This window comes from Perca fluviatilis, chromosome 8 (assembly GCF_010015445.1).
Source record: "Perca fluviatilis chromosome 8, GENO_Pfluv_1.0, whole genome shotgun sequence".
In the NCBI taxonomy this organism is placed as follows: Eukaryota; Metazoa; Chordata; class Actinopteri; order Perciformes; family Percidae; genus Perca; species Perca fluviatilis.
The window spans coordinates 29,907,414-29,934,511 of NC_053119.1; the positions used below are offsets into that span (position 1 = coordinate 29,907,414).

A 27,098-nucleotide genomic window follows, 5' to 3' on the forward strand; every position below is an offset into this window, starting at 1 on the left:
TTATTAACACTCCTTTACTATGTATATGTATTCTTTGTATATGTATTCTTATGTATAATAAGAACTGGATACAGTGTTTGAGGCAGTTCATTTGTACCCAGATGCAAAATGTACAGGTCCAAATGTGGATGTACATTGTGTTACTCATTGTATTACCAACTGAAGGAGCCAATTAAAGAGACAAAGAATGCTACCTGCAGTAATTTCAACAGATTTTTAACAGATTTGCATAATGTAATATGTGTGTGTGTGCATATGATAAGTCATTCAGAGAAACATTACTGTAAGTTGATGTGAGCTCTACAAGCTGATGCTTTTTAGTAAAACAACATACTTTTTTTTTTTAAATATCAGATATGTATAAAAAAAAAATCACTGCATGATAAATTATATTTTTTACTTGTCTGTGTGAGAATTGCCTAGCTTGAGTCGTGGTTTCAAAGTGTAGTATCCCTTTGAAAGGGTTGTGAAGGTTACTTTAAAGGTTACTATATAATGCTATCAAAAGTAGAAATGAAAAATAAATCAGCATAGTTTTTATGGTGTTAGAGCTAAATATTCCAAGCCCAATATAAAGGCATCTGACAAAAGGACAGACTTGGCAGGGCAGATCTATATCTACAATAATCCGCTTATATGACTCCAAGACAACACCAAACCCAGCCCAAACTCAAGACTCTTGTTCCTGAAACCTCATGTCCTAACAACACATTGCAAAATCTCTCTCTGATTGAATCCAGCAGTATCAGACAGTGCTTTGTTAACAACAGTCAGCTGATGGATAACGCTTCTAATCTGATAACACAGTCCTTGTGAGGCATGCCTCCACACACACACACACACACACACACACACAAACACACACACACGAACAATACCACAAGTTAAGATGCAGCACAGGGAAATTACATAAAAAATCTGTATGTTGCTCGGAAATAACACAGTAAGAAATGCATCAGAGCTGGAACAATACTTTCTCTTAAAGACAGAGGAGCTTCCTCTGTTTCTTATGAACATTGCTCTTCTCTTTTTTTTCTTCCAAAGAACATACTGGAAACTCCTTCAAGGCATAAATTCAACATACGGGATGTATTACAAGGAACAGGGACATCAATTACGAAACAAAATAAAAAATTAAAGATGAAAAAGTCAAATGAAACCTAACTGCTCACCTTTTTGAGCCAGGAGAAGTGCCTGTAGAAGTCAATGGGAGTCTCCATGCTCCCAGCCCATTGCTGCCCTCCCTGTTTCCTCTGTGTTTTGTGTGTGTGAGTGTGTGTGTATGTGTAAGCACAGCCCACAGACAGGACAAAGTAAGAGTGGATTCTTGAGTTAGCAGACTACTAGCATGTGAGCAATGTCATGTAAGTGTGTGTGAATGTGTGTGTGACTGTGATGTTAACAGTTGTGGAGGAGGGCGTTTTACGATCTCTGTCCGTCTGAGTGGGACAACTCCCCCGTTTTATCCCCCTCCTCCTCCAGCACTTCTCTCTTTCCTTTCTGTTTTTTTCTCTCTCTTTCCCTACTTTCTCCAGACTTTATGTTCTCTCCCCTTTCCCACTTACAGTATCTTTCCTTTCTCAGACTTCCTGCCTCCTCCACACCCCGTGCTTTTTATCTGTTTTTGTTAGAGTTGTTGCATGTTTTTTTCTCTTCTCCTCCTTTACCTCCAGTCACTTGTCTCTTTCTCCTACTCTCTCTTTTCTTTTTTTTTCTTCTCTTTCCCTGCTGAGGTCCGTCTGACAGCCAAATGGGCGAGCCCAGAAAGGACGGGGGTGGTGGGAGGGTTTGTCGTTTTTTTTCTTCTTTCTCTGTCATCTGTTTGTGTCTGAATCTTGGCCAATTTTTGCCAGCCACCCTCTCTCTCTCTCTCTCTCTCTCTCACTCACACACACACACACACACACACACACACACACACACACACACACACACACACACACACACACACACACACACACACACACACACACACACACAAAACCAAGCATCTGTTGTCCGACACGCAAACAAAGCAGCAACAGTCTGTAATGTCAGCACAATCCCAAACCACGCCAGATCTCTCCCCTGGCTTGTGCTCTCTTTTAAATAAGAAAAAATTCAGCACAAGTGAGACTCTCTCTCCCTCCTCCCTCTCCATATCTCTTTACCCCCTCCTTTCTGGGTATGATCAGCTTCATGTTTAAACCCATTGACTCAGGTTTCCATTTCTTGTATATTTTACAAAACCATTCACCATAACAATGTCAGCCATTTCCACAGTTTCATTTCCACACGGACGCACGCGCACCACACACACACACACACACACACACACACACACACACACACACACACACAACAATAACCACCCCAATTAACCAAGACAAAAACTATATATATATATATATATATATATATATATATATATTAAATATTATAACTGCTCGGTAGATTGTAAGCTATTTGAAGTGTTTTTTTCATGAGTTTATTTGCATTGGTGTGTATATGGATGTGTATCTTAAAACTGAAACTGAAAATGAGAAAATGAGTTTGTGTTGTTTGTTGTTGTGTTTTGTACTATACTATACACGGAGGAGCCCAAATAATAATTCCACATTTGCAGAGCTACAAGGTACAAGTATATTTCGTCATTTGGTCATTTAGGACAGCGCCCAAAAAGTATGAGCACACCAAAAAGTATGATCACATGGACTTGCACATGCCTGCAAGTGCATCAACTGTACATACGCATATACCTAATGTAGCATATACTGTACAGAACAGAGTGTCCATTTTGCAGAATGAAGGATTACTGTTGATGGGTAAAATAACACCGTTTACTTGGATCTTGAGGAGCTGCCGCATTTATTTAGACACAAGTTGAAACGTATGCTGTACATGAAGATAATACATAATCTGGATGTTATTAAAGTGTTGGAATGGGATTAGAACAATTGGAAAAGGTGTCATTGAATTTGGCTGCAGAGTTGGCAGTAAACATGCAAGATGCAATGGGGAGAGGATTTAAAAAGGAAATAGTAGAAGAGGATACTTGAGCTTTGTGGTCTGATACAAAGACATCTACTACAGTAAATGTACGTTCTCTGGGCAGAAACCAGAAGAAAGGAAAGGACCAGTATGTAGGATTTAGTGGCATCTAGCGGTGAGGTTGAAGATTGCAACCAAATGTACACCCCTTTCCTCAGCCTTCCCTTTCCAAGCGTGTATGGTGGCATTCAGGTAATCTAAAAAGAGAAAAGACCCTCTCTAGAGCCAGTGTTTGGTTTACCGTTCTGGGCTACTGTAGAAAACTGGAGGTGCAACATGGCAGGCTTCGTGGAAGAGGAACCGCTACCATGTACCTCCCGTTTGGACTACTGTAATAGTCCTGTCTGGGGTCCCCAACAAAACCCTAGACAGGCTCCAGTATGTCCAAAACTCTGCCGCCAGCGTCTCACCCACACCAAGACCTAGCAGCACATCACCCCAACCCTCATCCACCTTTAGTGGCTCCCAATTAAGTCCTGCATCACATATAAAATCCTCCTTCTCACCTACAAATCCCTTCATGCCCTGGCCCCACAGTACCCCTCTGACCTCCTCCAGGCATACACCCCACCGCGAAACCTCCGGTCCTTAGATTCTGGCCTGCTCTCCATTCCCCACACCAGACTCTGTACCTTCGGAGACAGAGCCTTTAGTGTTGCAGCCCCATCCCTCTGGAACACCCTCCCTGCAGATATCCGAAATGCTACATCCCTGGACATTTAAAAAAAAAAACTCTTGAAACACCCCGTTTACCACAGCATACAACCTCCTTTAGCTTAGCAGTAATTCGGTAAAGTGTCCTTAGGTTTCTTGAAAAGTGCTATATAAATAAAAGTTGTTGTTATTATTATTATTATTATTATTATTATTATGATGTCGATATCAAGGGCTCGATCTAAGCTAACAAAAACAGGATTCTTAGTTTCAGGAGATCATATACTAATGAAAACACAATAATATTATGTTCCATTTATGCCAATATCGATCCCCCTAAATTGTAACAAGGGCACTACTTAAAACATTTTTCTTGATGATTTCTCCACAGGGAAATATATATGATTAAATTATGTTCTATCATGTCCTGTTTCCCTACCAATTGAGACTCTACCCAGACACTGGACAGGAAGAAAGGGCAACGGTCAACGATCGCCTTGTGAGCAGCACATTAAACGCCAGATCTCTGAGTACTGCCACCCAGGGGCTGCGACCAGGCCTTGAATTCCACAATTTTCAGGGCAAGGCCACTTGGCCTGGGGTATTGTCAATTTTTTATGGGGACAAAGGCCAAATGCCAGGGCAGCAAGGCCATCATAAAAAACATACATTATTTTAGGTCCACAGAAACAATGAATTTTAACTAGGATTTTAACTAGGATTAAGGATGATTTTATTTTCAATACATAGTACAACTTCAGTGTGTGTGTGTGTGTGTGTGTGTGTGTGTGTGTGTGTGTGTGTCTGGGGTAGGCATGGGCCGGTATGAGATTGTGACGGTATGATAACCTTCAGCAAAAATATCACGGTTTCATGGTATTACGGTATTGCAATGACATCTATAAATGTGTTCTTTTTGAAATGTCTACGGGGGAAAAACAACGGGTTGTGGCATTGGCACATCAAGATCCCTTATTGTGTTATTATTGTTGTAGGCTACACAACGTTGTGTTAAATGTCAATCAAAGGCAAATTTATAAACTTTATTTTTAATTATTTATGAGAGATGGATTTCATCATTCTTTTTTTTCTTTTTTTACATTTGATCATCACCTCCCTGTTAATAATCATTTAATTTGATCCTAAATTGTGAAGCACTTTTTAAAGTGCCCATATTATGAAAAAAACACTTTTTCTGGGATTTGGGGTGTTATTTTGTGTCTCTGGTGCTTCCACATGCATACAAACTTTGAAAAAAATCCATCCATGCTGTTTTGAGTGAGATACGGTTTCTGAATGTGTCCTGCCTTCAGTCTCCTGGTGAGCTGTTCAAAATCGACCCGGATTGTGACGTCACAATCCGAAACGAGGTGGCTAACCACAACCGTTAGCTCGTAGCGTTACCGTTAGCTCGTAACGCTAGCATGCTACCTCGTTCTCAATAGCAAAGCACTGCTACAACACACACAAGTTCACCATAATCTACAAAAGAACTACTTACATGTGTGCCCTCATTTAGAAGTCTCCCAGCTAATCCTGCCTTGTAACTGACCGAAGTTGGAGAAACAGCCTTTCTTTTACTGTCTCTAGAGTTAGCTAGCTGACATGATCTACATCTGAGCTACTGCGCATGTGCGAGTGTAATCAAAGATAGTACAGAAGAAGAAGAAAAGAGGTCTCACTCTTTAGCTAAAACAGAAACCAGGTGAAAAGAGGATCTGCAGCAGTGAGAGAGAGCTGTGCAGTACAACAAAAATATGGTGTTTTTTGAAAATTAAACCATGTAAACCTATTCTGGTACAACCTTAAAATACAGTTATGAACCTGAAAATGAGCATAATATGGGCGCTTTAAAGTCAGTTTCAAAATGCATTGTATTAATTTAAAAACACAACACTGTAAATGACTCATACTTCTGAGGTTTAAAGGTCCCATGACATGGTGCTCTTTGGATGCTTTTATATAGACCATAGTGATCCCCTAATACTGTATCTGAAGTCTCTTTCCTGAAATTCAGCCTTGGTGCAGAATTACAGTAGAATTACCACAAGAGCCAGTCCCACAATGAGCTTTCCTTAGTATGTGCCAAGGTGGAGGGTGGGGGTGTGGCCTTGACCAACTGCCACTTTGCTCGTTTGAAAGCCAAGATGTCTCTCTCTCATGGGCGGGCAAAGCAGAGAAAGGGGAGGTAACCTTGCTCCTTATGACCTCATAAGGAGCAAGATTCCATATCGGCCCATCTGAGCTTTCATTTTCTCAAAGGCAGAGCAGGATACCCAGGGCTCGGTTTACACCTATCGCCATTTCTAGCCACTGGGGGATCATAGGCAGGCTGGGGGAACTCATATTAATGTTAAAAAACCTCATAAAGTGAAATTTTCATGCCATGGGACCTTTAATAATAATGATACTTGAGATTTCACCGCAATGAGAAACAAAAAAAGAAACAAAAAGAGGGAGCGTAGGCCAGTGACTGTGTGCAACATGCAAGACAACTGCTGTTGAAACAGTTGAGCAGTGCAATCTTCTTACCAGAGCGCCTAGCATACCCAATTTACAAACAGACTTATGTCAGAAAGTTGAAGGTTGAGGGTGTCCAAACATGCAGAGTAGCAATGAGAGGGGAGAGTGGCAGTATGCAGTGAAAAATAAAGACAGTTGAAGAATAAGAGAGAGAGAGAGAAAGGTAACATAGTGAGGGAGGAGGTATACAGTTAACGGTTGAGAGGCAACACAGTACAGACAGAGGGTGTAAGGGAGGCAGCTCAGTGCAGGAAGTTGATCACAGTCGAGTTGTAATAGTGTCTCTGAGGAAAACGTAATGGAACCCGTCCCAAACCTCTCCCTTTTTTGTTTCGTTCCCTCCTTCCCATTAATAGAAAAACACTGCAACTATAGTTGCAAATGGCACAATGTCATAGTAATGATGAGGATAGCAATGAAAACATGGTGACTGTTGACATGTCAGTATTAAGTCTTTTTACAGTGTTGTTTGTTTGTTTCAGGTCTTACTTGGTATAATGTATGTAAAGAATCACTAAATCCAAGTTTACAATTCTGTATAAGATGTTATAACAACAAGGTGATGACAATAAGAGCCTTCACATGTAGCCTTTGTAGCTACACCAAAATTGAGTTACCAAGAGGGCCCCAGACCCCCATGGGGTCAAAAATGCCCTCTGTTTACTGTGTAGCAACAGGTTGTGTGCAATTTGATTTAAGCCTTGGCCACAGAAACAAGCTGTAAACACAATACTGACCTACAGTATTATCATTACGAAGTTGAGATGGCAAACTTGTTAGCAACCTGCTAGTTTTCACCAGGATGCGCTCTGGTTTATTCGCATTTCTTTAAACCAATCACAATCGTCATGGGCTAAGCATCGGGAAAAGCCACGGTGTCGCTGCAAAATAGCCTTGGGAAGGAACTTGTTTTGGTGGAGTGTAGTCCTCAGAAATCCACCGGAGTTAAAAATTCCAACACAAACAAAACGCAAGGTAACAACATCCGGCTGAAAAAGTGAAATCCGGTGGAATTTCCGACGGCAACGGAGCAATCCCGGAAGTGGAACGTCGTGAATATAGACTAGCTAGTCGCTTACAATGTTGGTGTTTACAGAAAACAGCTACCTGCTGCTTGTATAAAAAGTTTGGTAAGAGTGTACCAAAACAGTTAAGTTGATGACGTTAAACCAATAAAATCAGCTGAAAGATGCTGAGGTGCTCCGTAGAGCTGAGGGGAACTGCAGAATCTGTGGGTCTGGCACTATGAGGGACACCTTACGGATTAATCCAGCCATATAACGTCATGTCAGGAAGAACTACAGCTACAGAGACACAGCATATTATTTAATATGAATTATATGAAAAAAAGAAAGAAAGACTTTTTAGACCCCCTTATAGCTTCTTCAAAGATGCGACTAGCGACAAATGTAGTGACTTTCTGTAGAAGAGAGATGCCAGTATTGTCTGGTGAGCGTGAGGTCTTTCTCTCTTGCGGCTGCCACAGTCGCCTCTCTCTGTCACTTCTGACTGAGGAGCAGCAGCGATGCCCACGTCATGTAGTGGGCCAGCGCCTTGCATGCCAGCTCCGCAACTAGTCTATATCCATGACGTTCCACTTCTGGGATTGCTCCGTTGACGACGGAAATTCGTAGGAATTTTAAACTCTGGTGGATTTATGAGGACTATAGTTAAGTGATCCTCAGATCTCTGCAGGGTAAATCCAGACAGCTAGCTAGACTATCTGTCCAATCTGAGTTTTCTGTTGCACGACTAAAACAACAAAACAAGTTCCTTCCCGAGGCTTTTTGCAGCCGATGACGATCGTGATTGGTTTAACAGAAATGCCAATAAACCACAGCATGTTTTTCTCCCATCCCGGAATGCTCTATGGACTAGCCAGACCCTCCTCCATAGCGCTGTGAAGGAAGGTCTGGCAAAGCGAGACTACTCCGCAACCATCGCTGTATGTGAATGGGTTGTATGGGAAGAGGCTGACTGCTTGGCCTATGGAGACGAATGGACAATGCGGGTCATTAGTGTGTCCACCCATGTTTCCATTACTGCCAATTGGAAATGAGAAAATACTAGTGATGACTACTGCAGAGTCATTTGTCCGGGGGAAAAGGGGCTTAATATTTGTATGAATGCATAGGTGACCACCTGTTTATTCTATATTTGTTGTATTTTTATTCTTCTTCAAAAAAATGAAGTAAAAACAAACAAACATGCAAACAGTTGAAGAGGCTGGTGTAAGACTGGGACAAAGACCAAATGAGCCCCAAGTTCATCCTCACAGAGACATGCCAACCTACTGCAGCAGAGAATAGCTGTTCTGTAGCACAGCAGCTAAATTCCTCTCCTCTCCCTCTCCACCCTTCAGCTGACCCCACCTGACTGTGCCTCTACTAATTGATTAGTTTGATAAAATGTGTGAAGTGATGCAGACCTGGTGTGCAGCATCGTTTTAATAAACAAATTCACAAAAAAACAGAAGCATAAAGCTGAATCTCTGTGACCCTAGAATGTCACCTTAGGGGTGTAGATAAATGGAGTTATGAAAGCAGATTTTTGTTTGTGATACTGAACCAGCACTGCCTGAAACCAGCCTCCTGCTCTAATTACTGCTTAATGTAAACATGAATCCAGCCTCTCTTTTCTATTGTCTTGAAAGAAGAGAAAAAAAACATTGTGCACTATAAACATAAATATTTCCTGCTGGAAGAAGTCTTTCAAGATAAAACAGCTGGTTCTTATGGTTAGCATGTTGCACATCTGACTCCATTTTTCAGACACTGTCAACTTCCAACACATCACAAAGGATATACTACACTTATATAACTTGTGCATTAGCAGGCAATCCATCCTGTTCAAAGTGCGAGTGAACACAACTTTTATTAGTTGCGACATGAACACTGAGCACACAGTGTGATTTCTAACCCAGCTGTGTAATCTCTAAGGGTAAAAATTTAAATTGAGCAGCTTTGTAAACCCACTGACACAGAAATATTCAATCTAGAGAGGTTTACAAGCTCTATTTTTTACAGCCCTGGTATTGGTGTGACTCTTTAAATGGCAATGTCAGTCTGGTTGCCAGTCCATCACTTTGGTCCAGACTGAAACATCTGATTCAAACTATTGAATGGATTGCCATGAATTTTGTTTTTGTTTTTGAAGAGAATTTTTTGGGCTTTTTAGCCCAAAAAACAGGGCGGCTGTAGACAGGTAAGGGGGGAGAGAGGTGGAAGACATGCAGCAAATGGCCACAGGTCGGACTCGAACCTCGAGCCACTGCGTCAAGGACCGAGGCTCCGCACATGGGCGCCTCCCCCCCTAGGTGAGCCCAATTGCCATGAAATTTTGAATGAACATTCATGTTCCCCTTAGGATGGATCGTAATCACTTTGGTGATCCTCTAAATGTTCCCCTACAGTAGCACCATCATCAAGTCAACATTTCTATTTGTCCAATAATTGGACATATGACAAAATATTGGCAAAACTAACAACTTTCTCATCAGCCTACCTACTAAGCACAAGCATGTTAGCATTGTGATTGCGCGCATAGTCTGGATCGACAACGGTTTATTTACCGGGTTGTTCCGATGCCGCCGGAAGTTCCGCCGGATGTCCCTCACCTTCTGCTTTCTTTGTGTTGCCGTGCTAAACTCTAAAAAAAACTGGATCGTGCAACATAGCAGGCCTGCTTGGTTCTTTCGGGGAATGATTGTAAAGATCTACAAGGCATTTTCTCTCTAACTGGGACATTTTGGAACCTATTGGCTGGGATTTGCTAGGGACCAATTTAAGACCCTTTTTTTTTTATCAATTTTGGTGCTTTAAATTAGAGTTACAAACTTGTCTGTTAGTGACAGAGCACAAACAATTACAGGTTCAAAGGGCTTGAAACAGCTTCAATATCCTGTGTCGCTGTCGCCAATGCTATGCACCTGTAAGTTGTAACCCAGTCCAGGAAAGGGTTAACAGAAACGTAGTTTTGGCCAATTGGAGTTGGTTGTGCCAGACTCAAGCCTTTGGCTGAGTCTCGCTCTATCTGATCTGTCAGAGGGAGAGCAAGAGTGTGCTTGTGAAGTTTAACGTTGGTAGTCACCGGAGGATTTCATGGCGCAGATTAGAACCCAAATAGAAACATAAGTAACTAAAATTGCTGAATTTTAGAAAATTGTGTCAAATTGGTTGTTATTACTGTGACTTAAAAAGTGTCAGGTTTAGCTCCATCATAGTGTTAATAGTGTCAAAAAACATTAGCTGATGTTGTTGTTAAGTAGCTAGCTCAGAGATTATCGGCTAATGATTTAGCAAGGGGGGTTTACACTTTTGCAAGGCACTGTATCTGTGTCACATTCTCATTAGGAGCTTAGCCACCCTAAAGGTTGGATCCTAGAATCGCTCCTGGACAAAATACACTGGTAAGAGCAAATTACAGATCCAGCCTAATTTATATAGCTCATGTTACTGTATTGTGTGAACAGTTAACTTCATTTAATATATTATGTGGAGTTTTCTTTTGCGGGGTGCAAATGTTCCACCAAAACAAGTTCCTTCCTGAGACCATTTTACAGATCCACTGTCTTTGCAACCGGAGATAACCCGAAATGCAAATTAAAGAAATGCAAACAACACAGACAAACTGGGTTTTTCTCCTATTCAGGAGTGTATGTGAAGACGGGCCAGACCTTACTCCACAGCGCTGTGGAGATAGGTCTGGAAATGCAAGACTATTGCATGCCAAACAGAACAGAGACACTCTTATTTTAATCAGCAAACTGTCTACAGAGGCCATGTTTTGGCCACAAAAACTTTTAACTTGATTAAACATGTAAGGCTGTTTTCTTCTGTTGTGCATTCGTAACGACAGTCGTTGTGTATTACACTGTGAGCACTGCCAAAATGCAAGTGACCTACAGTACAGTCAGTACAGATTATTTATTCTTTATTAGCATAGACAGATGAAACACTGAAGCTGCAGCTCCACTAACGCGTTGCTCATGCTACACCTCCTGGGTGGACACTAGAGATGGCCCGATACCATTTTTTGCTTCCCGATACCGATTCTGATACCTGAACTTGCGTATCGGCCGATACCGAGTAACGATCCGATACCAGTGTGTCATATATTTTATTATGTTTTAACAATTGTATACTACCTGCATGGATGTGATATTATTTCTATCTTTGTTGTCTGTCTGGCTCAGGTTAAACTCTTTGTGTAACATGAACAAATACAAACAATGAATGCCTCAGAACTTTCTTTTATTATCCAGTTTGACAGTCAGTTATAACGGAAAAAGAACGTAAATATACTACTTTAACGTAGATTTTCTATAGGGCTTTATTACGTGGCATCGGATCAGTGCATAAACTCCAGTATTTCCCGATACCAATACCAGCGTTTTAGGCAGTATCGGAGTAGATACCGATACCAGTGGACACGTACAAGTCTTGTTGAAACAAGAACTTCTTTTAACTGTGAACAGTTATTACTGCCCCTTAATGAGTAAACATGAGTAAACTCTAAAGCTAACAACGGTGTCCGATTTCAAGTTAATGAATATTTGTGAAGATTAGGGGTTTCGTTAGCTGCGACTGTCCCTTCAATCCTCGCTATGTGTAGCTACAAATCACGGATAGTTAGCTTCATTTTCGGCGTAATTCGAGTATATTTACAGTTTGAATTTCGTCATGCCACTTATACAACATCTACCTAAATGTCTTGTAAAGCTAACAACGGTGAATATTTGTGAATTTCAGAGGAATTCTAAGAAGAGGCTAGCTAGCTCTCATTGATAGAGCTACATCCAGCCGCAGGCTCTATCAATGAGACTCGCGGACTCCCCAATCGTTCGTTTAAATAACTCAACACATTATAATTACACACATTAAAAGATTAACTGGAACCTGTGGTAAGAGATTGCTGGCATAACAAGCTCACTGACCGCGCTCTCACTCACATACACCGGGCATTTAGCTAGCAGGAAGAGGGGAGTTGCAGGCCCTGGAGCTCTGTCAGAGCAGCGGCGTTTGGTAGTCCATTAGCCCAAAAAAGGGTTACTTTGCGCGGGTATGGAGTGCTGTGGGCTGCCAGCCGTGACGGAGCTCAATCGAGCTCACAGCAGGCCGGGGTCTGTGAAGGAAGGCAGGCCAGGCGGCGGGGGAACAACACAGGCAGCACCGGCCGCTGAACTCCGACACACAGTCGAATGCAATTAGCCATCCATTTTCGTAAAGCGGCCCATATTTGAGCTTTACATAGTTGATTTCTCACATAAAAAAGTTTCAGAAGTGAATTTTGTAATGGAATAGCAGAGATCTGCGCGACCTAGATTCAGAAGACTACCTGATCTCAGGTCAGTTGTGTAGCCTATGTAAATGTTGGGGCGTGACCGTTCTCTTAATACACCCATGGGCGTGACAAAGGTACAGGTCCTGAGATGCTTACGTAAGCAACTAGCTTTGTTGAGATTCGCCCGTTTTCAGCGGCAGTTTCAAAATATGAGATTTTAAAAGGTAAAGTAAAAGTAAAGGGGTGTCAATGGGATTTTGAGCTTCTATGTATGTCCTATTTACCCACTGAACTGTTGTTATTCAACTATTTTGCATTCAATCACCCCTTTAAGGATGCTTTGTAAAAGTCCCCTGCTATAATATGTACCCCCTTTGGTGAACGCGCAGCAGTTTGTTCCCTATGGTTACCAGTGAGCCAAACTTGTGCTAACGTTAGCGTCAGGGGCTATGTAGACGGCAGTGTGCTGTTTTTGTGGTAAATAAAATGGCCTGTATATTACCGCCAGGGCTTCCAGGTCAGGTGAGCAGTGCTGGGCAACGATCCTGCAGCTGGTACTCCATTCATTATGCACAAAAATGCAGTCCTCCCTGTCTGGCCTTGCCGGAGTTCTTGTCTTGATCCTGCCGGTAGCTAGCTCGGCCTGCTAGATGCCAACAACAATCCCCGGAGCGCCCGGTCTGGCTGTGTCCTCCGGGATGTTATGAGCCGCCTGGAAGGCTCTCGTAACGGCTGTGTTGCATCGTAGTCCTATATTGATTAGTTCAGTGTGGCTGTACTTGTATAAATATACACCGACAGGAGAGCTAGTAGCCGCTGCACAATCGCGCGTCGCCATCTTTGTTGACATTAGTGAATGTGTAGCGTTCCAATGCGTGTTTTGAAGTGTTTTTTTCTAAGTAATTTAAATACTCGATAATGCCAATTTGCACATCGTTAACACAACAATGGCGATATTATCGTAGACGATATATATCGCCCACCCCTAGTGTCAGGATTACAAATACATGCAAACTCTTCAAGAGAACTGTGGTTCAATCTGCAACTAGAGAAAACAACAAAACACAATGTTTCATGAGAATAAGGAAACAGTTCCTCATGCTTGAAAAGCATGAAAAAAATTATCCGAGCAGAATCCACAACGTCAAAAAAGCCCAGACAATCCATCATGCTGAAATAATGTTACACAAACTGGAATTACATTCTTTTTGACTGCTCACAAAGGACAAAACACTACATACACACATTTTGATGATGTGATGCAGATAAATTAAGTGTGACTTCTGCAGTTGACGTGGCTGCAATTAGATTTGTGAACACTTCAATCCAGAAAACAAATTGTATCTTAAGACTACAAATAAGAAAACATTTGATTTGAAGCATAGCACACAATGTACTCACAGTTCCACTCTGAAGCCATTCTATGAGAATATGTGCTGTTTCTGTAGGTAATTGTGCTCTGAGACTTTCTCTCTCATCCTGGTTGGGTTGGAGCTCCAAGGCAAGTTTGAGATCCTCAGCTAACTGAACGACCTGCAGAGGACCAGCGCTGATGGGAGAACTCCGGTCATACATGCTGTTCGAAAACTCCACTGCTGCTGCTTTCGAACCTGGACAGTGGGCGGAAGGGGAGAGGAGAGGCAATTACTTACTTAAAGAAAGATTATTTATATAATTATTCAAAACTAAAACGTGACTGCAATACAAAACTAATCTGTTAGGTATATGACCTACTATGTAGTAAGCCACTCCACCCCAAGAGGACCGAGAATGGAGCTTTGGAAACTAAGAAAGCTGAATTTATTTAGAGCCATACATCCTCCTGAATATTTCCAAAATGTCCATGTGTCACCTGGATCATTTCCCTGGCACCCACACACACACGCACATCTGGATGCACTCAAATAATTGTGACTCTGAAAAACAGCCACACATTAAAGTCCCTCCATAGAGTATTTGGAGCCCAAAGATAATGAACAGCATATAATGAAAACAACATCTGCTTGAATTTCTTATTCCAGAGAGCATCAAAGCCTCAGAGTTGAAGAACTGAAAGATATAAATCAAAGGAAGTATAAGAAAAAAAGGTCACATCTAATCCATGGGGTATCACTGTACAGCTTAAATAGTCCAAAGCAACACTTTATAGCTATTTACCCAAGTATGACCTCATATAAAGGCTATAGCATATGAAGAAACCTTGTGTTCAATAAAAGCAGAGAGGATCTACTAAGATGAAGTATTAACAGTGACAGTGAGACATTGTGCACTAACTCACTGCTGCATTTACTGCACATTATATTAACAAATAACTTTAGAATGGTTGAGGAGAAGTGAACATGAGCATGTACAATATAAATATAGAAACAAACAGAACATGAACACATTCATCTCGCCATACATCCATGCAGTGTGTGTAGGCCAGAGCACAAAACATTATTCACCCTTCTGCTTTCTTTGTGTTGGAATTTTAAACTCTGAGTTTTCTCTCGACTATTTAACAGCGTCTCCGTGTGGAGCTTAGCGACGCCCATGATGATTGTGATTGGTTTAAAGAAATGGCAATAAAGCAGAGCACGTTTTTCTCCCATCCCGGAACGCTATGTGGACTAGTCAGACCCTCCTCCGCTCTGCAGCGTGTGGATGTTCTGGCAAAGCGTGACTACGAAAAGTAAGACCAGAGATTTGTCTTAGTTTTAGGGGCTTGGAAACGCAGTAGTGTGGATGTGGCCCTAGGATTAAACGCCAACATCTGTGATTGCATCCTAAGCTTAGATCCTGACACGGCTCTACCACATCCTCCACTCTGACTTTCAACACTGGAGTTCCCCAGAGCTGTGTGCAACCTTCTCCTGTACTCCCTGTTCATGTATGACTGTATGGCCACACACAGCTCCAACACCATCACTACGTTTGCTGACAACACGACCGTCATCGGACTGATCACAGACGGCGACGAGACAGAATCTGATGGGTTTGGCGATAACGATTTTGGGGATGTTTAATGTCAAACAAAAAGGATCTTACTCTTTAACAAAAAGGTCAACCTCTGTAGGGAGTCTTTCCATAATAATGTCAGACATTTTAGTGGCAAAACAAGCACTTTTAGTGGAATTGAATTGAAGAGATGCACAATTGCCCATTAACGACCATTGTTTTCCCGCTGTCAACTAGTGGTCTTGTTTAATACAAGACCAATTTCAAAGATTGTTCCCATCAGCCACAAAAACAGGAAAATAGGGTCCATGTTGACACAAAATGAAATTACCCTTTGAATTCAGCTGATTGCAGTAAAATGCCATTATTCTTCAAAGGGAAAATTATGAATGAGAATTTTAATTTTTTTTTCGAAAAACAGAAAGGGTGACTTAAGCTCCTATTGTTCAATCAACAAGCTTTACATTTTTCTATGAATTGATGTCGCTAGGCTATATGAGTTTAAATGTCCTATTTTGGCTGAATAAACTAATAGTGTGCAGTAGGGGTGGAATGGTACATGAATTCGTATTGAGCGGAAACAGTACGGGCGTCACGGTTCGGTGAATTAATTTACATGGAGAATACACGGTATAAAAATAAATAAAACTTAGGTGCAAATGAATTAATGTAATGCGGAACTACTGTTAGATACGCGGGTTCTTTAGGGACACCTAATCTGTAGCCCCGCCTTAGTTCTGAAGCTCTGATTGGCGCTTATGTAGCCGAGCTCCGCCTATGTATGCAGTTTTTTGTCAGGGTGACGGTCCAGTGAGTGAGTCAGAGATAGCAGCACTAAGGACAAGTATGGTGAGTGGTGGCGACCCACAAGAGTTAGAGGACTCTTCAAGATCGCAAGAAAACTTCAGTTTCCCAGTCAGTTACAGTAGTACAGGCGAGAGAGAGAGTGGTGGATAAGATGAGGACTGTGTGTTGGCGTTGTTCAGCAGTTGTTGGGTATGTGAGTGGAAATACATCTAACATGCTAACGCATATCCAACGCCATCACCCAGATGTGCCAATCATTGGAACGAGACAAAAATAAAACTGTCCAACTTCTCCAGCCTTTAGATACACAAAGAGGGACAAAAAAATCACTGAAGCAATCGGAATTTACATGTCACCTTCAATGCGCCCGTATTCACTCGTAGCGGAACCTGGCTTCAAGTATTTGCTGTATGTACTCGAACCTCGTTACAACATGTCATCCTGTTCACATATGAGGCAAACTGTAGTCCCTTCCATATACAACCAAACACGGACATTGATGGAGCACGAGTTGTCAGCTGCACCCTCCGTTTCAACGAGCGTGCGAGAAAGCTATCTCACGGTGACTGCTCATTTTATTGACTCTGGAGGTCTTGGCAGAGTGGAAACTAGAGTGGCCTGGAACAACTATTTCAGTGACCACAGACAATGCAAAAAACATTGTTAATGCAGTCAGAGAAGCAGGGCTGGATCCACATGTAGCATGCTTTGCCCATACCCTAAATTTAGCCGCACAAAAAGCACTGGCAATCAACCAGGTATCTTGATTATTAGGAAAAATCTGAAAGATTGTAAACAGGTGATCCTCGACCTGCCAAAACACTGCCTCATACATGATGTGTTGACACGCTGGAACTCCAGCTACGAAATGGTCGAGCACTATCTGGAACAGCAAGTTGCCATTTACTCTGCATTAACAGACAAGTCAGTAAAGGATCAGATCAGGAGGTGAGCTTCGCAGAGAGTGTGGTTAAGATTATGAAACCTTTGAAGACCATCACTACAATTTTGAGCACTGAAACAACTAACATGGTTTAATAACCACAACAAAAAAAAAAAAAAAAAAAAAAAAAAAAAAAAAATAAAATGCCATCGAAATGAAACCAAAGAGACCAGTATCTCCAGGATTTCTTTAATAAATGCACTGCATTGGACCCCAGGTTCAAATCACTCCCTCACTTGGATCCTGCCTGTCACCAGAGTGTCTTTGAAGATCTCATCACAGAAGTTCTGAGCAGAACAGAGCAGGTATGTATTTAATGCTAAGGTTGTTTTGTATTTGATTGATTTTTCCTCACTTCTGTCATGTCTTAACTGAACATATTGTTGTTACAGTGTTCACTGATAAAACATTTTGTTTTATAATACTGCAGACTGAGACCACAGAGACAACACAGGACAGGCCATCAACTTCACAGGCTACTTCCTTACCAGAGATGCCAGAGTCTGAGACATCATCCTCCCTACCTCCTCCAAAGAAGTCAGCCATGGCAGAAGTCTTTGGCTCCCTCTTTGCAACTGGTCAGAGGAACCATCCTGATTTGAGGCAGAAGGTGAAGGAGGAGGTATATGCCTACGTAGCCAAGGAAAGCACTTCTGTGGAATCCGACCCGCGTGGCTCATAGAAGTCCAATGAAACAATATTTCAAAATCTAGCCAAGTTGGCCAAATGCTACCTGGCAGTACTTGTGACATAGTCACTGCCACAAGATCTACCCTCACTAGTGAAAGTGTGGACAAACTTGTGTTTCTGAAAAACAACTTATAAATACAATGAAGCTACTTTTATATTGTGCGATATAACAGGATGCAGGGCTCCAGACTAACTTTTTGCCTTGGTCGCACTGGTGCGCCTAACTTTTTTAATTTAGGTGCACCAGCACAAAATTTAGGTGCACCCACATTTTTCCTTGCGTCGCCTTTAACGCCACAATTTCAAGGTCACCTTTTTATCACACTCCATATACATTCATATATATATTATGTCAATTATTTTAAACAAGAATAAGGAGTTGGTACATTTTTTTTTATTTGAAGCACAATTATATTGCATTCAAAGTCTTATAGCGGGTCCCCCCTTGCTATCAAATGCCCCTCAGATGGCCAACACCTGTAATTTGGCCTTCTTCCCCTTTGGCCTTGGCTAAACCATCTTGCCACACTCCCTAGCATCAAAATCCTCCAAGCTGGGCCCCTCCACACTGATTATTATCAGATCTTCCACTAGTCCAGAACTAAAAATAATATCTCTGTATTTTTCGGCTGAATGGCGATACACAATATATATCTCTATATTTTTTACAAAGTGGGCTAAATGTTCAGTTTTAAGTCAAAGCCACTTTTCACAAGCTCTTTTATTATAACAGATGTGATTAAAATAAAATGCAAAGACAGGGTTTCCTTCCCAATTTGAAAATATAGAGCTGCAACACTGTATGTAAATTATCTGAAATAAATAGCCTGGGATATATTTAATATATATCTCTGAGAAAGCTCCTTCACTTGTTTTCAATAACAGACCCGGACAAATGTCAGCATGTGGACCGGCGGCGCTGTGTCTCTCCATGAGCCGCTTTCCGATGTTGCAGGTGAGCCGGCCCGTGTGTGAGTGAATGGGGGCGGGGCTGCGCGGAGGAGAGATCCAAACACAGGCACGGCTTTACAGAAGGAGTGGGTCATGTAACGCAACATTAAACATATCGATATAAACGACCTCGCTTTGTTCATGGAGAGGCAGTGGATGCGAGGACGTTAGGTGCACCGGTGCAACCTAGGAAAAATCTTAGTCGCACCCTAGAGCCCTGGGATGTAGTTTCTATAAACAGAACCACAAAACCAACAACAGTAGCCGTTTCCATCCATTATGATGTTTTCAAGGTGTAGTGCAGGGAAATATGATCTGCCATGAGCACGGTGTATTTTATTTTGACAATGAACCGGGGGTGGGGATATGTTCATATTGCGAGTTGTATGTTTTTGTATGTTGTTAAGAAATAAAAATAAAAATTGTTAATCACAAAATCTCAAATATTAATATTGGTATCTGCCTCAAAATTTATTTGGGTATACTTAAAAGTAGTAGTAGTAGTAGTATGGAATTGAGATACATACAGCTATTATATACTATGTTCTGCTGTAGTAGTGCCATCTGCTTATAATTCCTTGCATTCTTTTGTAATTAGAAACATACTGTGGGGATGCCACTGTATCAGCATTATGGTAATTTTTATTTCCTTAGCCATTCCACGCTGTTTGATCTGCAACTACTACTAGTGCACCCCACTACTCTCAGAAGCATTCTCAGCAATTTTATTTTGGAACAAGGTCTGCATATGTAGTCTTATTTCACTGTCTGCTGCTGATTTTTTGCACAATTCATGATGTGTGGTGTTCTTTTACATATTAAAGTTATTTTTATAATGCTCCCTGGAAGCTCTCTTTTCTGAAGATCACTCTAAAATGTGGAAAGGGGTTAATAGTAAGAATTGGGACTAAGTCTAGTAAGCACTGCTCTGCCTGTGAATAGTAGATGGTAGCACTATTTCAATCAATCAATAGCAAAAATTAAAGTAATTAACCAGTTGAGTGCTTTCACTAGTATTCCCACAAGACACTTAACCAAAGAGAAAACTCTGTTCATTATGGAAAGCAATATGACCAACATATCTAAATTCTGTTGATAAGTGTCTCTAATTTCCTTGTTGGTGATTGGCTGATGTTATCGCTAATGGGATTTTTAATGTATTTCTATTTGTGGTCATTGAGAGGCGGAATTGCAAACTCAGAGCACTCAATGAGGTCAGCGTGATTTGGGCAAACAAGGAGTAATTTGGTGAGCTTGATGTGACAGTGGTACCTGTAAACCCTCTTTTGTTCACTTGTGCTATACTGTATGGGATAAAGGAAACTTAGCCAAAAATGTGATTTTTTGTATATCGGGTCATTATCACAGACCTCCATATTTTGAGAAATTCACAATGACCCAAAGTCCCCTGTCCCTGTCTCTTTCCCTCTCCGTTCTTCTGTGATTAAAGAGATACTTTGTTCGGATCAATCCTTGTTTTCCTACATATCTTCCTTATGTGGACTACATTAAACATTTACTGTACTGTTAGTTAAATCTAGTTGGACAAGGCTGAACTGGCTGCAGCAAATAGACCCGAGTTACACACATGAAAGAACACACACATGTATACAGTATAACACACACACACACACACACACACACACACACACACACACACACACACACACACACACACACACACACACACACACACACACACACACACACACACATATTAACACGGTAAATGAGGCAGTGTCAAAGGTGAAGTACACTAGTTCAGTTTATCACTTCTTAATCTGCTGTAGGGCTAGGCAGTATATCAACTTTTTAGGCTATATCGATATTTTCAAACGACATAAAGTATGAGACAATACCATATACATCGATATAGTTTGTCTGGCAAGAGATGTGACCCACGACAAGATTATCACAGTTAATAAAAATGCAGCGCAGTGACGATAGAGACATTTCATTCACAAGACACGTGTAATGGTGATGACCTTCCGATGCGCCTTCAACCAGCGCTGGACACGTTCATATGAATTAGCCGTCACTCTGGGAGTAGAGAATCTAGTCTGCAGTGTAGTTCATACTCTTCACTGAAAACCTGATAATTGCATATTTAATTGTATAGTAACAATCGGCTTCATGATCTAATTAAGTTGTTGTATCGTACACAGGGTGCGATTGTGAAAAAAGCATGCACCACAAAACATGCAAGAATTAAATCCCCCTTTTACTATAATGCCATGAATGTAGTGCCACTCGGCCAATGCCATGTCAAAACAGTTATTTATGAACTTCAATATTCAATGAAAAATAATCTCAAAATGAAATACAGAGCGGAATTCACTTTGCGGCGAAAACAAAATACTACCCAGGAAACGCCTAAACTTATGCCGCGTTCTATTTACCTCGCAACTCGTTTTTTACGAGATCAAAGTCGGAAACACACCCCCTGTCCTCGTATTTACGAGCTCGGAACTCGTACAACTGGTGCGTTCTTTTTGTCCACCGAAGTCAATCTACGAGTCATTTTCCGGAGTTACGAACCGGAAGTTGCAAAAAGAACGCCACCGAGGTCGTATATACGACTCGTCAAGTCGTCTGAACTCAGAGGACCCCGAGTTCACTTTCAAAGATTGCTACGTCGTGCATCACACGTAGTAAACATTGTGGTTTTCTACAATTTTAAGCACTTTTGTCGTTGTTGTAACCAAATGAAGAAGTCGTACACATAGCACTGTATACTGCTACCTATAGGCATGTCGCTACAGTCTTATTAGGAGCTAAATACCGCCTAATTAGTTATTTTGTAGCTTGTGGAGCTGGAATTGGCTAGAGACGCTCGGTTGCTATATGACAACAATGGCTTTAAGCCGAGTCTTGAGCAGAAAGCAGAGCAGTAGCCTAACGTTAACGTTAATCAAAACATAATTTTCATGTATCAAACTGTGAAATATATTTGTGTAATATGTCAATAACTGGGTGAATAGACTCCTAAATTTTACTAAAAATTTTACAAAAATCCATCTTTTCTCCGACTCGTAGTATTGTGTGACAAAAAGAACACAACAACCCGCGGTTATTCATTTTTCGACATGGATGTGACGTCACACTGAAGCTACTAGTTGCGATTACAAGACAAAAAGAACGCACCAAACCTCGCAGTACCCCGAGTTCAAAATCCAACATGGCTGCCCCCTGTATCAACAGTTGTGAAAGCTGCAGTAACATAAAGTTATAAGCACTTCTGTCTTATTTGTGTCTCACTAAATCAGTCGTTCACACAGGCATGTCCAACTTCTATCTGTGGACATGTTGTTACACTGTTTGCATGCACAAAAAATGGCGTAATGCATTGTTATCAACTGGTTGCTAACAATAGCTAACCGGGCTAGAGCTAATCAAAACAATGAAAATCCGACTTTTAAATATCGGGTATGACGTCATTCCCAGTTGCGGCTTCCGAGTTCCGAGGTAAATAGAACGCGGCATTAACTAGTCGTTTTGGTGCCTAAACTCTCTTTTAATCAGTCTGTTATTGTTGTTGAAAACAACTGCAGGATAATTCTCAGATATAGGCCTATTTATATTACATTACACGGCAAGGTTCTATCCTCCAATCCAGGCAACGGCAGCAGGTCTGGTGAGCGCCTATTGCTACATCTTCATATACAGTCTATGATCGCTACCCGGGATTTTCAGCCGTAGGGACAATAGTTTGCCTACATTGTAACATTGTGTTTCCAGGGGGCTGTTTCACAAAAGCAGAATATATAAATCCAGGATAACCGATAAAGCGAGACTTGGCCTAGTCTAATCTGTGCAGCCTGGCTAGGTGCGTTTCACGAAGGCCAAGCCAGGCTGAGCAGGAGCGACTAGGTTGAGTCAGGCTGAAGTAATTCAGATAAATGCGCATTCACGGCTTTCCTTAACAGACCACGATGTCGATAACAGATTTACTGATGCTAAAATGGAGAATAGGCTACGCATTGTTCATACTGTATACAGAGTGAGCAGCAGCTTCTTGTGGAAGTATGATAACGTGACACATTATTTGTAAAAAAGAAAGACGGCCGCTGTTATGAAACAGCGAGAGAAAGCGAGGCAGACGATCGCAGACCGACTGAATGCGTAAGCAGCAGCCTAAAAATATACATTTACTGACCACTGCTCTGAACTGAAACCGTCATAATCATACCATTCAAGGATTAGGCTACTGATCGTTTGCACAAATTAACCTTTGTAGCCTACTCTTTGCCTTAAAAGTGAGCTGAAGATAATGTTCCTCAGGAAATTTACCATGAAGATCAATTTTCTACAATGCTAGAATATGATATCTCATATCTCTTTCACTCTATTTCTCCCTCTCTCTCATGGGCTAAAATATAAATTACCTAAGTCATATTAACTTCCACTGCTGACTTTTAATGCAAAGTGTACAACTGTTCGTTTTTGCAAATGACAAGTGACTCATTGAATGGTTTCAGTTCAGAGCAGTAGTTCGCAAATGTATATTTTTAGATATATCATTCAGTCGGTCCGCTATTATCTGCCACGCTTTTTCTCCGTTTTTTTTTTTATAGAGGACAAGTTTTCTTCTTTACATATTATATGCTTTGCTCCCTTGTATATATGGACAAAGAAAAGAAAGACACTGAAGAAAGTGGACTCTAAAATCTAGAAACTATAAAGAGAATTAAGTGATACATTTCATGCACACTGTAAACATGAATGTAACATATTATATTATATATAATATCAGTTATTTCCACCCCAGCTAAATATAAGGTCAAAACCCATTGAGGTGTCCTCTCCCTGTTGTTACATGAATGTACAGTAGCCTACACTATATAGTTACTGGTTCAGTGAACTAAGACTATAATTTGGCAGGATTGTACAATTAGGATATGGTCTTGAAATTGTACACTCCTCCCAAATTATAGTCCTAGTTTACTGGACAACACAAATTGAATCCTTTATTGTTAAAGAATACAAAAAAAATTTATCAACCAAAAAAATTTAAGCATTGGTCCACTATAGAAACACACATTACAGCACTTGATATATTGCCCTTAGTAACTGACTTCATTTAAAACACATTTGGCAACTGTATCGGCCTTTTCTAATTATCTCAACAACTGCCATAATACTGTATATTCATCAAACTTCTAACAACAATATGAACAGCAGTCTTCATACAGCAATATAACAGTAACAATGTCACATGAATAATTATTAAAATAATGGTCACAAATTTAAATAATAGCCAGTGACGGACTGGTAATCTGGCATTTGGGCAGATGCCAGAGGGGCCGCGGGCCCTCGTGGACCGTTTGGACTGGCCGGCCAATCAGAGAGCCGCATGATTGTCACAGCCATGCGGCCCCTTAATTGTAAACGGCGGCCCATATCATTTCTCTCGGCCCCCTTTCAAGCATCAATAATAAAGTTCTTTGGTCATCTAAGAACCATACTTCCCCAAATCCCTCACACCTACCATTGCTGTAATCTGATAAGTATTAATACGGGGCTCTCAAGTTTTGAACAGAGTTCAGAGTGAGATTTTGGCGGCAGGGGTTTGGGTGGGGTCTGATCTGATAAATGACACATAAATTTGTACAAATAAAAAAGTGTCGTTATAGCAGCAGTATCATTGTTTACTTTGCTTAATGACATTGCATTTTTTTTCCGTGACTCCTATCAGCGGATGAATCCAAGCAGAGACGGGTTTCGTTGATCGGTGAGACGCGTTGGTCTTCAAAGGATGCTGCGCTGACCAAGATATTTGGATATTTGGACATGGAGTCACTTTTAAAGTATGAGACTGTTTTGACTGCACAGCTGTTCCTGCACATTTTTGCACAGACTGCCCCTTTGTCAAAGTATCTCCAAAGTGGCAAGGATCTCTTGAGCGCCCATTTCGAAACATACTGTAAGTGAATGTCTGCTTAAATTTAATGAAGATGCTACCGTCGAAAATCTACAGTCGGAATTGACACACCTCGCTATGCACTGGGAAAAAGTCACCTCTAAACGAGTACACAGTCAGGGTGTCAGAGCTTGATGATGCCTCAGAGAAGGAAAAGGAAGATACAGAAATAAACCTGGTGAGCAAGAAATGTGCTGCCTGCAAGAATTGTGTGCTGTGTTGCTATTTCCTCCTCCAGCAGTTAAACCATGCTTAAAACAATATATGGTTGGCATACAAATTCCTACTAACAATGTCATGTACTCAAGTGGCATGCGAACAGAGTTTTTCCACTCTGAAATTCATCAAGAATTGCCTAAGGACCCGATTGTCACAGGATAATTTGGAGGCTCTAATGCTGATGGCGACAGAGAAAGAGGTCCTAATGAACTTGGATGACGTAATAAGACAGGACTGCGGAGAAAAGCCATCTCCTTCATACCTTGTTAACTGCATGACGGTAAGACATGTCTTTATTATGGAGTAGCTGGCTCTGATGATTTATTCATTTTTTAAGCATTGGGGTTGTGCATTGATATGCCAATGTTTTGGTGCAGTTGTTTATAGCATGGGAGTTAACATTCACCATCACTGGGGCTATGAAAAATGTTGTTTTTTTTTTGCTTGGGTGGGACAAAATGGCTCAATAGTGCTACCTAATAATTTTCAAAGTAAAAGCCCCTCCTTTAACTTTCACGTAGAACAACAGAAATTGGTACACGTATGTAACATGTTGAGACCTATAAAAAAGCCTATTGGGCGTGTACCCTAAACTCAACAGGAAGTCAGCCATTTTGAATTTACTGTGCAATTTTAGTGAACTTTTCGCTATTTTTAGGCGTCGTACTTTAACAAGTCCTCATAAGCTACGTTCACACCACAAGTCTTAAAGCTCCATTGTGTAATTTTTTGAGTTGATTCTAATACATACACACACACACATATATACACATATATATATATATATATATATATATATATATACTAGCGAGTCGCTCCAATGTATTCTACCATGTTGCGTCTCCATCTTTAAAATACGTTAGCCAAAGAGGGACATACCTTCGCTTTTCGCGTTTTACGCTCAATGGCGCCATGACGAATGCCAGGGAGGGAGAGAAGATTACTCAGTGACAAATCAGCCGGTTGAAGATGGAGCGCCTATCTAGGACATGTAACGGAGGCGCCAAGGAAGTTAAAAAGAGAATTAAAACGACAATGTGACAGGCAAAGCAACACGACCAAAGTTAAGTTGGCTTTTCCAAGATGGAAAGAGCTCATAAGGAGCAAGGATTTAAAAAGGGACGCCGAAGTTGCATGCTTTCTTCTCAAAAGGTAATTCTGCCTATTTGTGTAAATTCAAAGTTTTATAGTTGCTTAGCTATCTATAGCATGGTTGTGCATAATGCTAGAACGACATCTAGGATACTTTTCCTCGCGTCAATGATGAAAAAGGATTGTCTACCTTGTAACATAAACGTAATCATATGTGTCGTGATTTCCCTGGCAGACAACTCACGTCATGTGCAGTTGTAACACAGACTAGCTGGAGATACTAAGAGCTAATTTCAGTTTCATTGACATTGTTCATACTGCTCAGAGAAATATATTAAACACACAAACCTCCGTTGCTTCTCTTCTACGCTGTAAACATTGCCTTACACTATTAATCTTGTACAATATACAGAATAACGACAGCACTGATACTTTACTAACATTAGCTTGCATATGTTTGGGAACCTGACAGGTGATGTTAGCAATTAAATGGTACCAAAATAACGTAAAACTATTATTACACTGGAAGGAACTCTCACAGACGAAGTCGAACTTCTTGGAATAATACGGCCACCGTAGGAGTTATTTAATTAATTAATACTCAGTTGGTTGTCATATACAATTTCACTGCTAGATGGGAGAAATTCTTACGCAATGTAGCTTTAATGCTTAATTCGGATTTTTTGCTCAGATCCGATTTTTTGTTTGGCTGTTCACATTACCTTTTAAAATGTGGCCTATATCAGATTCCAGTGTAAACTGTTTGCGGTTTCGAACTGACCCGCATGTGCAAAAGAACAATAACAATGACATCAGACACAGCACGCTGTTGCACTAAAGTTAGGGAGGTTATGGAGGAAGTAAGCATTTATACTTTTATTTCAAAATGTTTGTGTAATGGCAGCCGTAACATTAATGAGCAGGTGCTGAGGAGGAGAAGAATGAAGAGAAAGAGAGCCAAATTGGCTATTTTGGCATTTTGCGGGGTTATGGCTGCAAATTCACTACAGAGGTCTTTGTGACCGGACGACCGATTTGCACGTCAGGACC

General features: G+C 41.0%; 1 protein-coding gene across 15 annotated transcripts in view; it reads right to left on the minus strand.

Moving 5' to 3' along the window:
* ppfibp2b (PPFIA binding protein 2b) overlaps positions 1–27,098 on the minus strand; it is a 131,316-nt gene that overhangs the window by 62,600 nt on the left and 41,618 nt on the right. For 14 of the 15 annotated variants that reach the window (XM_039809423.1, XM_039809422.1, XM_039809419.1 and 11 more), the window contains exon 3: positions 13,891–14,099. In XM_039809423.1, coding sequence (XP_039665357.1) covers positions 13,891–14,099 — 209 coding nt within the window. Of the gene's footprint in view, positions 1–1,172; positions 1,664–13,890; positions 14,100–27,098 lie in introns of those variants that run through there. The other variant, XM_039809431.1, reaches the window with a different exon arrangement.